General features: G+C 35.1%; 3 protein-coding genes and 1 long non-coding RNA gene across 6 annotated transcripts in view; 2 read left to right on the forward strand and 2 right to left on the reverse strand.

Annotated features, from left to right (window-relative positions):
- LOC124434620 (serine dehydratase-like) overlaps positions 1–2,625 on the forward strand; it is a 3,850-nt gene extending 1,225 nt beyond the window's left edge. Inside the window, exons 5-6 of one of the 2 annotated variants that reach the window (XM_046984509.1) lie at positions 83–122; positions 2,517–2,625. In XM_046984509.1, coding sequence (XP_046840465.1) covers positions 83–122; position 2,517 — 41 coding nt within the window. In that variant the 3' untranslated portion in view covers positions 2,518–2,625. Of the gene's footprint in view, positions 1–82; positions 346–2,516 lie in introns of those variants that run through there. The other variant, XM_046984508.1, reaches the window with a different exon arrangement.
- On the reverse strand, positions 936–3,250 carry LOC124434615 (adhesion G-protein coupled receptor F1-like). The gene is made up of 2 exons (XM_046984502.1): positions 3,240–3,250; positions 936–3,174 (listed from the first exon to the last, which is right to left on the reverse strand). The coding sequence occupies exon 2, from the start codon at positions 2,915–2,917 to the stop codon at positions 1,079–1,081; it is 1,839 nt and encodes a 612-aa protein (XP_046840458.1). The 5' UTR covers positions 2,918–3,174; positions 3,240–3,250; the 3' UTR covers positions 936–1,078.
- On the reverse strand, positions 3,195–8,387 carry LOC124434617. 2 transcript variants are annotated; one of them, XM_046984504.1, is made up of 2 exons: positions 8,077–8,387; positions 3,195–5,722 (listed from the first exon to the last, which is right to left on the reverse strand). In XM_046984504.1, the coding sequence occupies exon 2, from the start codon at positions 5,650–5,652 to the stop codon at positions 4,699–4,701; it is 954 nt and encodes a 317-aa protein (XP_046840460.1). In that variant the 5' UTR covers positions 5,653–5,722; positions 8,077–8,387; the 3' UTR covers positions 3,195–4,698. The 2 variants fall into 2 exon arrangements, with proteins under 2 accessions (XP_046840460.1, XP_046840461.1); XM_046984505.1 differs by lacking the exon at positions 8,077–8,387 and adding an exon at positions 5,832–5,865.
- Positions 6,203–7,478, forward strand: LOC124434625. The gene is made up of 2 exons (XR_006944845.1): positions 6,203–6,504; positions 6,613–7,478. It is a non-coding gene; the product is annotated as an uncharacterized LOC124434625 (long non-coding RNA).
- Positions 8,388–12,225: the final 3,838 nt, after the last annotated feature.

The following is a 12,225-nucleotide window of genomic DNA, read 5'->3' on the forward strand; positions in this document are numbered from 1 at the left end:
AAAATCTTTGATATTTAAAGAAAAAATTAACTGTGATGTAGCTTGCTCTGAAAATTTTGTTTATTTTCATGTTTTATTTCAGGTCACTTTCTTGTTCATCCTTTTGACCATGACGACATTTGGTAAGTTGCATTTAAATAAATCACTTTTCTTGGGATAAATGTAAGTTATGAATTATGGGAAATTGTGGATATTTAATGGTTATATTGAGTATTATATATAGAAAATACACTACAGAAATAGAAAATACAGTTAAAAAATGATCTTCTACTTAAAATATTTTCGTCTTACAATTAACAGTAGAGTTCTTTCTACAATCATAAATAATCGTTAACTGGAGGGTTACAGGAGAATGTCATAGACAATAATTTGATATAATTGATTATGTACACATTATTAAATGCAAGCGTCACTTCCGGCAAAATGGTGCGCTTTGATTGGCTCAGAAACATTTTTGCCGGTCCATTATTTTCCCGTAATCGACCACGGTCCAAAACGCGTAATTTTACTGTCAAACGTAAACAAACTTCGTAATGCAAACAGCAAAACGCAAACAAAAAACCAATTACGAATGTGAGTCGAAGGAAAAACACTTGGAAAGCAGTTTAACTATCCAGACGATACAATTTGAAACGATTTATTTTTTATGAACGAAAACTAGAAAAGTGAAAACGAACCCGTAAAAACAGCAAAGACGAGAAAGAAAGCAAGCTTCGTTTCAGGTCAAATAATGCCATATAATAATCCTTTTAATAACCTCGCTTTCTCGGTCTTTACTGAGAATTATCGGACCTCTGTCTTTTTGTACAAACCTCGCCGGTCTATACAAAAAGACATCGGTCCGTTATTTCTCCGCAAAGACCTCGAGCTCAGTTACTAAGGGCTTATTAATGCAATTAACACAAATATATATACACATAAACACAACTTCAGTGTCTCTGTGAGCGTTGAATACTTGTTCATTATTATTATAATGACAATGGATTACGATTAGGATTTATATCAAGATTTATATCAGGATTTATATTATGTATAATCTCTGATGATGACAATGGTTGATTACGATGTGGACAATATTTTACAGTTTTGTGTCGTTGTGATCAGATTTGGGCAACGATTTCTTTGCGGTAATATTACTGCTGCTCGAAGTTTTATCCGTGTTTCTGAAGCGATGTCTATATAAATTTAGAGTTTTAGCGTTCAAAACAAAGGCCCATGCTACAAAAAAACCTTCTAATGATGTAAATATAACAAAAAGATAGTAAAACACAGATGTTGACGTCACCACTTGACCCAGGAGACCAAATAGCCATGTAAAACCCATCAAGGTTGAAAGACGAATGTAAATGGTGAGATTTGAAGATCGTTTTCCACTTGCGGTTAGACCTGCTTGATTCTGGGCGTGTTTACGAAGTTGTATAGCGGTTCTCACAAATTCCACGACATTAAACATCAGCATTAGTATCACAGGTATCGTTACAAAATAAACGTAGGAATTTGTTCCCGTTAACCAGCAAATATCCGTCTCTCCATAACCCAAATTTATTATTTCTTCGCTGTCGAGGACGACACAAATTGCGATAAACAAGGCAGGAATGATCCATACTAAGCACAAATACGCGTAAAACAGCTTTCGTTCGTGTCCCGGCGACATTTTTGGTGCAGGGAGGTTTTTTCCAAACACCTTTCGAGTATGATGAGCAATGACAACCATGCTGAAGAAAGACGCCAGTAGAAAATAATGTTCGATGATTGAAAATGCTTTACAGATATTTTCGTTGTCAGTTACCTTGGTAAAGTTTGTGGGGAGCCAAAATATTTCAAACAATAGCAAAGTAAAGGCGAAGTTCATTATGTTTTTACCTGGCAAAGTACGTAGTTGAGGGAATATGATGTAGGTGACGAGAAGAAATGTCAAGAAAATTATGGAGATGAGAAAAAAGACAAATGTGATATATCCAAGGGCTTCGTTGTGCACTTCACGAATTCTTTTGACAAACTTTACCACAAACGTTTGACAAGTTTTTACAGAATAGTTTGTAAGAATTTCATATTCTCCATAGTAATAGGTACGAAATATCTTGAATACGTAGATAGTGAGGTTATTCATCAAGTTATATTCTTGTGGTGAATAGATAACTTCAGTTCCATTACATTTTGTGGGAACATATTTTTTACATACTGTGATGTTTCCTTGTTTTGCACTAATTTTCTCTTTCCTTTCTCGGTAGTATTCATAATGTTCAAAAGTTTCATTTGTGCTTCGTATCAAAACACTTTCATTCTGCTGTAAAATGTATTCTTCAGGAGTGTATGTTACCTTTCCAACACAAGCAAGGGGTCGGGATGTTGTTTTGATAATGGTATAGTTTAGATTTTTGATTTGAAGAGAAAATTCTTCGCTAAAGTATATAAATTCACGAATTCGTTTGTCAAACTCAGTGGCATTTATCGTGTTGAATAGAAATTGCAAACTTTGTTGTGATGTTAAGATGATCTTTGTTTCCACAATGTAGAACTGAATTATTGATGTTTGACGATCAGAAACTTTCGTTATATTGATGTCGAAGAATTGTTCACGTGTCATGTTTAAGTATTTAGAAAGCGAGTTCTGAAAATCCATTGCTGTAAATGATATTTCAAACTGAATTTGCGATGGTTGTAGCCAAGACAAGACATAAAATATTTCTCTTCCATTTTCTTCTGGTGAAGGTAACCAGTTAACACGACAGACATGTAACTTATCATCATAGACCATTCCTTTTTTTTTACATCTTTCATCATATATGGGGACTGAACGAACAACTTCATTCTGTCCTTGCGTGTGTCCAAATACAATGGATAACGACCGAGGTCGAAAACTGCCGGGGCATCTTTTAATAATTTTATCTGGAAAACATCGAAGATCGCTCACCATATCTTTGGATAAACCATTGCACACTGCACAACGTGTGTTAGTGTAATGCTCACTGCCGAATGAAACTAAATTAACATTTCCATAATCACACGATGGATCGTCTTTACCTGGTGAGCATTTATTGATAATGCTTCTCAAACAGTATCGCCTAGCTTGATCTGCTGCTGGTATAGGTCCCACGTCGTCACCGAACCGCGCATTGTATTTTTCCAGGAAGCGAATAATTTTGGTTATATTGGAAGTTTCCGGGGGTATTACTGCAGATAGAAATTTAAGCATCCAATAATTGTACTCCATCTCATTATTACAAATTGCACAATACCTGTTACGAAATGTTGTATTATCCTTGGATATCACTGGAAGATAACCAAAGATATCTGTTAAGATATCCGACGATTGTGGGAGCCGTTTTATTGGTATCTCACACTTGCTTCGCGTTGAATCGCGAGGCCATTCATATGTACATCCGCTAACCATCCAAACTCCGTCTGCGACTTGGCAAAATTGTGAATTATATTTCCCAAAGTTCTCACATGTGTAGTTATATGTCTTCCTTGGTGTTTCTCCAGATGTTTGCGCTCCACAATACTTTATGTAATCTGAATAACAATCTCCGAAAACTTCATGACAATCTTGATCACATGAGCATGTCATTTCGAAAATGTTTCGCCATTCTCTCTTGTTACTGCAGCGACCTTTGCATGACATTCGAGTTGAACATGTTGGTGTGAAAGATTCTCTTGTTTTGCACAGTGAAATTAAGCCGTTAGAAACTTCATAGTTGCCGCGATCATAAAACATTCTAGTGTTCTTCACTTTCAAAGCCAAATTCTTGTATATGGTGACGTCATTCTTGGTGAGACCAACTTTGGTCAGCTGACAACCGTTTGGCATGTATTCCTCGCAAACCACAACATCATTTCCAATATCACCGTAGTACTGTGATCTCTCATAAGTTTTCCCAGTCGAGTTTATTTTAATTTTATCGTCGTCAATAACTGTATAACTGCGTTGATTGTAAATTTTTTTCCCAACACAAGATAATGGACGTGATGTAGTTTTAATTATAGTGTACGTGATGTTATTCCAAGTTATTGCATTGGATTGCTTAAAATATATGAATTCTTGAAGATTTCTCGAACTTGAAGATGTATTATAGTATATATTAAAACTCTGTTCTGGAGTTAAAACAATTGTTGAATGAACTAAATGATATAATATTGGTGTTCCTGAATAGGAAGGCAATCCAAATACCTTTAGAACTGTTTGTATACTGATGTTCTGTATCTGCGAGCTTTCAATACCATAATACTGATTCATTATACCTTTGAAGTCATTTTTATTGAACCTGTCGTTTGCTGATGGACTTAACCATGTTAAAATACGAAAAGAGTCCTTGTTTCCTGTTGGTATTGGCAATAATTGAACGCATTCTTCTAATCTTACGTCGTATCCGGAACATGAAGGATGTAAAGTCAATGTTGACGTAATGTTTCCATAGTCTAAATTCAATATAAACTTTTGTGGGGGTGTTAACATACAAATATGGCTAAAAAAGTCCGGAAAACATTGATAAAATCCGAGGAGATTGTTACATAAAGCGCATTCGAAGTTTTTATAATACCGTCCAAAAATTGAGATTATACTCACAGGTCCATTCCTACAAGTGTCATTCGTTTTGTTATTTTCACACGAATTCACAATTGTCCTTAAACAGTATCGTCTGGTCTGGTTAGTTTTTGGTTTTTGTGGTCCACTCCTTGGGAACTCGGCTCCGTGCATCAATAAAAAATTGATTTTTTTTCAAAACTATATCGATTAGGTGGTAGAATGCTAGTTTTGATTTTTAAAGGAAAATATTCAAAATCACCCTTGATTCTGTTACATAGCGCGCAAAAATGGTTTCGAAACACCAAATCATATTTAATCGCCGGTAGGTACCGAGCAATGTCCGAAGCATTCCTCAAAGTTGTGACCGGTTGTTCGCATTTGCTTCGGATTATGTCGTATGGCCAGTCATGCGCACATCGTGATATCATCCATAAACCATTACCCACTTGGCACTGTCCCCTTGCATCAAAATGACCCAACGACTCACATGTCCAGTTAAATTTTTTTAAAGGAATTTCCAGGTTTTTTTGTTCTCCACAATATTTGACAAAATCAGCACAACAATCATTAAAAATTTCATAACAAGCTACGTCACAGTAACATGAAAGGCCGTCATTGCTTCTCCAGTCAGTTTTATTTCCAGTACATCCACCTGAGCAGGATTTGTCTCTTTCACAAACCGGAGGAACGTTGAAAATAGGCAATGGAGAAGGAGGTGGTATTTTTGGTGGTAGAGGTGGTGGTGAGATTGTCACATTGACGTTGGGGTTTGCATTTCGTTTAAAAATACGATGAATGAAGTCGCCGTATGCCACTTGTTTATCTGAAAGGTCGTACTTGAATGTGTTGTCACGCAAATTGGTCATATGTCTTGCTGGCGATTTACGCATGCTGCTTTGATCGCGAAACTTTTTTAAATTCACAATATGGTTGTCTTCTTTGAATTTTTCAAGATTTTTTCTATTCACATTGTCGACAACGTTGTGATATGATTTTTCAATATTGTACCTCACGTCATGGTCTGCTTTCTCTTGAACAGTGATTGCTGTACAAGTCACATGCAAACAAATCAAAAATTGCACAACCAATGTGCTTCGACCCGACATCTGTCTTTGACGTTTCATTTACTTACATTCAAGCTTGAATTGATAGGGCGACGCGAGTACTCCTTGAGCTTTACTTATTTCTTCTTGTCTGTTTAACAATATTTAAAAATAGGTATCAAAATAGCAAATACCATGGTGAATGGTGATAATAACAATGTAATAGTTCTTAAAAGAACTGTTTTAACCAAAATACTAACCAAACAATTCAAAGGAACCGTTATTTACAGTTAGAAAGAGACACTATGCATTTCGGCAGACTACTCATCAGGTGTCAACGTCTGCTAAATGAGAACCTCCAAAGCATGCTATATTTATAACGTTAGAAAAGGTCAATGTCATCCCTATTTTTAGAGATGACACTTAAAACAGAGACAGATTGAACACGTACTCCTTTTGTCGGCAAAGGACAGGATTAGTCAATTTAATTAATACCGACTCCATGACGCGTAGCTGGAATAACGAGCGACATTTTTTAATAATTCTAAAGTTTTCATCAGAATAAGCATTGGCACAGCGAGTGTTGCTCAAAAGATGTTTTCCAATCGCTGAATCACATAGAATCGGATTTTCACTTTTACACCCACGTTTTGGTAGTTTTCGTAAAGGAACAGTTTTATTCCTGACAGAAGCTGGTACATGCTGTTTTATTCTCTCACCCAACCTTTGAGAAGTCCTACCTACATAGCGAGCATCGCGTTTAAATGTGAGTGTGATCATAAAATGCTACTTTTGGTGCTAGGAGACCGCCAAAGCTCTTGTCTGACTCATATGCCTTGAAGTAGCAAAGCAGATTTCTGCTATCATCAAGTTGGTCTGTGACCATAACTGACTCACATATGGAACACTTGTGCTTTTCAAAATATTTCTGGAGTAAGTATCCAGCTACATAAGCAATTGGATTCTCTTTCATTAAATTGTCACCAACCTCCTTTTCCTTGTAATCCCTTGTCTCAACATCGTCAGTTTTTGTGTTTTTAGATGGAGAAATCAAACAGGAATGCTTGAGTCAGCTTTGCAGAATTGTGCGGTAATATATGAAATTATAATATGAAGAATTGTGCAGTAATATATGAAATTATAATAATGATATTACATGATAGTAGTTGCTATCATGTAACAGACATTAATTAATGTTTGAGTCCACAGCTGATGTTATGTAAAGTTTGCAAGAAGTACTTGTAAATTGTGTTTTCCATATACCACTTCCACTTTGAATTATCATATTTAGGAACAAACTGTAGGAACAAACTACTATTACAGATAAAGCATAAACAATCATCAATTGAGCAATGTTGAGTATTGTTTGAGTTTACAAGGAAAATAAAATATGAGCATAGGTTTTCAAGACAATTCACAAAATTAAAGATCATTGCTTTTAATTCTCAGGACAGTTCTGCCATACAGTTTATATTTATTTCTAGTAAAAAACTACAGCAGAAGGATTCTATTAAAATAAAATAAATAGTGGAAATTTGGTCTATGAGATTTACTGCAAGAATACATTACTCAACTACCAACTATTGCTACAACACACAGCATAGATGCCATTTGTCATGGTCAAAGTTGTTTTTTAGTCCAACTAAGATTTATTTGTATACCAAAGGTAAGTAATAAATTATCTTATCATTCAATTAGCTCATGTCTGTCTTTGTAATTGACCAAAATTTAAACAACAGTACAATACTTCAGTTCAGCCAGTGTGTATGCTCTTATGCAATTCACTATTTCTCAGATACATTATAATGGTATATGATCATTTACAAGATTAATATATCGTATATTTATCTACCTAACCACTGATAAAATGTTAATTACATGTTCAATAAAACTATAACTATATAGAATTTATAGTAATATATTGGTCTTAATGGTACCGTATAAACAGTGCAGCTTTAAATTGGCAGATATTCCTGGATGTTTTCTTCTTAAATAACACAGAAAAATATCCTGAAACACCAAATAAATGTTCTGTAGTTCAATCATCAAAGTTCAGTCGTATGGTGTCATAAAGATTCATGGTGTGATCGTTTGACCAAATCGAACATGCGATGACGATGAGTCGGCATAAAGTACGACTGAGATTCCTTAAACCTTTCAGAAAAGTTAAAACATACCTTGCTTTTGCTATTTTATAAATTACGCATCAGATTGAACAGCCTCAATTGAAAAAAATCGACGTTTTCCAGTCTTCACTTCGCATCTTACCATATAGTTTTATATACCGCTGCCAGCTATTGACTGGCCAGGAAGATGGCGGAATTGGAGCATGCGCATAAAAAATTAGCGACAAGTTAAGTCAAGAGTGGTACTTCTGTATAGTATATATTCTGTGCCAATAGTAAGCAAGGAACATGGGGTGATATGCAAATTGCGATAGAAAGGAGAACACGTGCTGTTATTCTTGTTTTTTGGGACTGTGAAATAAAAATATCTTCATCAAACCTGTTGTTAAAATTTGTGAAGTGTTGGGAGAAACTTGGGAGGCGATCCCCAACATAGTGGCACCTCCGACGGGATATTTGGCTGTGGTTTAGTTCAATCTAAGGCACAAATTTAACGGGATATTGGTGCGTGGCGTGAATATAATATCGATGATGACCGAGACAGTAGACGAAAATCAAAGGGAATTGACTGGCAAATTCAAAGCATTAAGCTTTGCCATCAGAAAATCAACCGAAGTAATGGATTCTACAAAAGTAGAGGTTTTAACGCGACAAATCAGTTCGGTAACGAATCGGATAAAAACAGTGTGTTGTCAAACTTTTTCTGAATCTAATCTGCATAAGCCAGAGCCCTCTATATTATAAGAGTTGGGACAAACGGTCTGGGGCGAGCGCGGAGCCGCCATTTTGGTTCCTACTTGCAAAGTGAAACTATAATAATACTATTGGAAATTGGGTTTATATGCAAAAGAAGAAAGCAATTTAAGCTTATTCCATGGTAGTATCAAATATATTAGGAATATTAGCAAGCTCTTTGCGTTTTTCTAACAATTTGCGGCAGACCTGATTTAATTTCATTGGTTTGAGCTTCGTTTGCGGTTTACTAGTTCGTGCTTCAAATTGATCGTGACCCATTGTAAGAAGTATTTTTCGTACGTGAACGTGTTTTCTCGGCTTATGTTCCGACTCTGTAACAAGTTTTCAAGATCTTTAAGCTTGGTGGCAAGCGGCAATGTTATCCTGGCATCAGTGTTATCAAATACTTGGACAAGACTTTGTTCGAAACTTTGAATCATAGTAATCATGCAGATTTGGTCCGGAGAGATTTGTGTTCAAGATTTGTAACAATTTAATGGTAGTGAGTGATTTATGCCCCCCCAATTTAATCCAAGCATGATATTTTTTATTCTGAAAGATCACAAAATTTTCTTGCTCAGCAGAAAATGACAGACTTTTTTACTTATTGAAATATGCAATGATTTGACCAAGATGAATTTGACCTTAAACGTTTTATTCCTGTATATGAAGTTATTTCGCCTTTATCACTTTATAAAGTATTAAAGTTTATTTCTAATAAAGTTTATTAGGGATTCTGCTGAAAATTTTGGTGAAGCATTTCTTTAAAATGAATATATTATTTCTATAATATGAAACATTTCTGTTGTTGAAGAACAGTCTGTTTGCTATAAATGCAACTGTTTGTTGTCTTTTATACAGCATATGAGTCTGATCTAATCTTTAATTTAGCAAAGAGTTAAATTTATTGGTTGAGGAATGACAAAACTTCTATATGTGTTTAATGATAAAACAGGGGTGTGTTGGAGGTAGCTCAGCCCCGTTTGTTCAAATTCTATGCCTTGTATTGCCAGTGAAATATATATATCAAAAAGCTAGCAGCACCTAAATATATATCAGAAAGCCGGCAATATTTTAATATATATGAGAAAGGCAGCAACAGTTGTAATATACATTAAAAAGCCCAAATAGCTGAAATTATGGAGATATGCCTCTGTGATCTTATAAACCAAAACCTACAATTAAAATATCATCAACAAGTCTAGAAGACTTGTTGAATCTTCTACTTTGAGCTACAGAAGTAGGGTACATTTGTACAATTCAATACCAAAAATATATTGTACTCAGCTGTTTCATTGAATATCCTAATTATAATTACTTCATTTTTAAATGATGAACTAAAAATGCAAAATACAACATGGAAAATCATAAGAGTTTCTGTGATTTGGTGTAGTTGTTTTAGTATGGAAGTGGCTGAGAATTGAGAGGTTTGTAGATTGACCAGTTTCAGAACATAATGAGAAATCATCTTCGATTAAAAAACAAGCTTTGGAGTAAGAAAACTATTGAAACTGCATCAGCACGAACTTTGCAATATTATTTGGCCCAAAAATGTTTCTCTACTTGAGTCAGTTCATTGAACCTTATATCAAAAGCAGTTCAGCACAACAATCACCATACGCAATCAAATTTCGTAAGTTCGACGTAAAGGCATTTCTTTCATTTTTTTCGTAATCCTCGATTTATGCGATATGTAATGACATTTAGTAGCCTTCAACAATCAGTTATTACACACTTATCCATAAAAAAACGCAATACTATCTCAAAATACTGTATTACTAGCAGCAATTGTTATATAAACACAAGCTAAAATTTCAAAACTAGGAACCAAAATGGCGGAAATTGATCAGGTGATCAATATTGCCCAATCAACGTAAGCTAAACGGATAACAATAGATGTCCCAACTCTTATACTATAGAGGGCTCTGGCATAAGCTGATATTCTGATAGGAGAGAAAAACCATTCATTTTTTACTATTTTATAAATATTATTCGTGTCTCGGTTATTCTACAGTCCATACCCTGTGCAATTTTGGTTGCTTTATACTTTGTTATATCTATCAATGTCTATCCATTTCTATCAATATCTATCCATCATAAAATATCTATCAATATCTGTTCATATAAACACATGTAGTACATTAAATTAATGTCGATTATGAATCAAAACTCACATTTCTAGTTTTAAGAATTTTTTATCATTGAACATAGGCTCCTACTTATTTTACTCATTTTTACAAACACAACGCTGCATTGTCATGGCTTTTGTGTCGACACCAGTGCAAAAACAAACATTTAGTTCAACGCCTGATGCCTGAAGTCTCAAACTTAACAAAAACAACAGTCGGCGGTTGTTAAGATTAACAAAAGTTGTGTAGTTTATCACGCTTATAGACTTTTCCAATATTTAGTCGTTATAAGACGTAGAAACGTTTATTTTAGCAGATCTTACAACTAGGTTTTGCCGACATACCAAGTGTAAGCCCAGACAACAACAAGCGCGTTTTATACACTGAACATTTCGTGCAATAGAAATATTTCATTTTCCCATATTACAAACCTGTGACCAACAAATGAGTTATACGTTTAATTTATTATTTGTATACATAAGAGTCTTTGAAAGATTATGTAGTTTTATATAGGTGATAAGCTATAAGCCGCTATGTTTTGTTCTTGACTGTAGAGTTTCGTTTATCCGTAATGTTTTATGTGCGTGTTTGCGTGCACAATGTACAAGTACACTTTTCGATTAACTTTATAACTTATGAATGAATACAAGTTTTGGGTGGATCACTCATGCATTTTGCTTTTGCGCAGTTCGTGACAATCCTTTGACAATGATATGGCATCGCAATTGCAGATCATAACAAAGAACATCAAAGAGCGTCTGTCTAAGACTAAATTTACGGTCTTTCGTGATAACATGCGTATTTAAAATGTGTATAAAGTCCGTCTGGTGACGCGAAGCGTTTTCGTATGTTAGCATAAACACAAGCAGGAAATGGTCTTCGATCTTTCTTCCCAAAATTTGAAAAATCCACCTAGAACATCTTTGATAGGCAACTAATCGATACAGCATGTGTATTCTCTCTAGATCCTCATCAGACAGGGGCCAGTTTTCTTCAAGATGCCGACACACGTCTATATTTAACACACTTTCTGAGAGCATATTGTCCCTAAATTCTTGGTGTGTTTTCAAGCAATTTACTCCTTGAGTTTCTGTTTGGCCTAGCAAAGCCTCATACTCATCGTATTCTAGCGCTTTTCGTGGCAAAAACACTCGATTGCCTTTTTTGACAAAGTACAATGTCCAAACTTACACCAACTAAGAGATTGAAGGCGCTAAGCATTTGCTTTCTCAAAATCAGCATGTATTTCATCCTCCGACGAGGGCAAGTTGCTCTGCTCACTCTCCTGTTCGGAACCGCTTTCTTCACTAGTTTCGGCCTTCAATTCAGGTTCATATTGATAGGGCAGAACCTCACCCGGTTGATTTTCGTGTATGTCATCCATTACAGCAAAAAAACCCGTAAAATACGCTTTAAATGTGTTGTAACGCAGTCAATCACAAAGTATATTGTATTGTTGTTTTGACTGCTCACCAGCCAATGACGTCACTACCGCTCGAGATAATTTTATCAAAATTTTATCCAAGATGGCACAATTTATAAAACTTTTGCTGCAAATATCTCAGCAACAAAATATTTTAGAGAAAAAATTTTTCTATTTTAGTTGTTAGACATCGCAAAGGTTCAAAAATATGCCATAAAAATTTTCGTTGCCAATGTCCTTT

The sequence above is a fragment of the Xenia sp. Carnegie-2017 genome, unplaced genomic scaffold (assembly GCF_021976095.1).
Source record: "Xenia sp. Carnegie-2017 unplaced genomic scaffold, XeniaSp_v1 HiC_scaffold_14, whole genome shotgun sequence".
Classification (NCBI taxonomy): Eukaryota; Metazoa; Cnidaria; class Anthozoa; order Malacalcyonacea; family Xeniidae; genus Xenia; species Xenia sp. Carnegie-2017.

Bases quoted from the DNA above. Each gene is read 5' to 3' on its own strand.
- LOC124434617 (XM_046984504.1), bottom strand. From the start codon at position 5,652: ATGAAACGTCAAAGACAGATGTCGGGTCGAAGCACATTGGTTGTGCAA.
- LOC124434615 (XM_046984502.1), bottom strand. From the start codon at position 2,917: ATGGTGAGCGATCTTCGATGTTTTCCAGATAAAATTATTAAAAGATGC.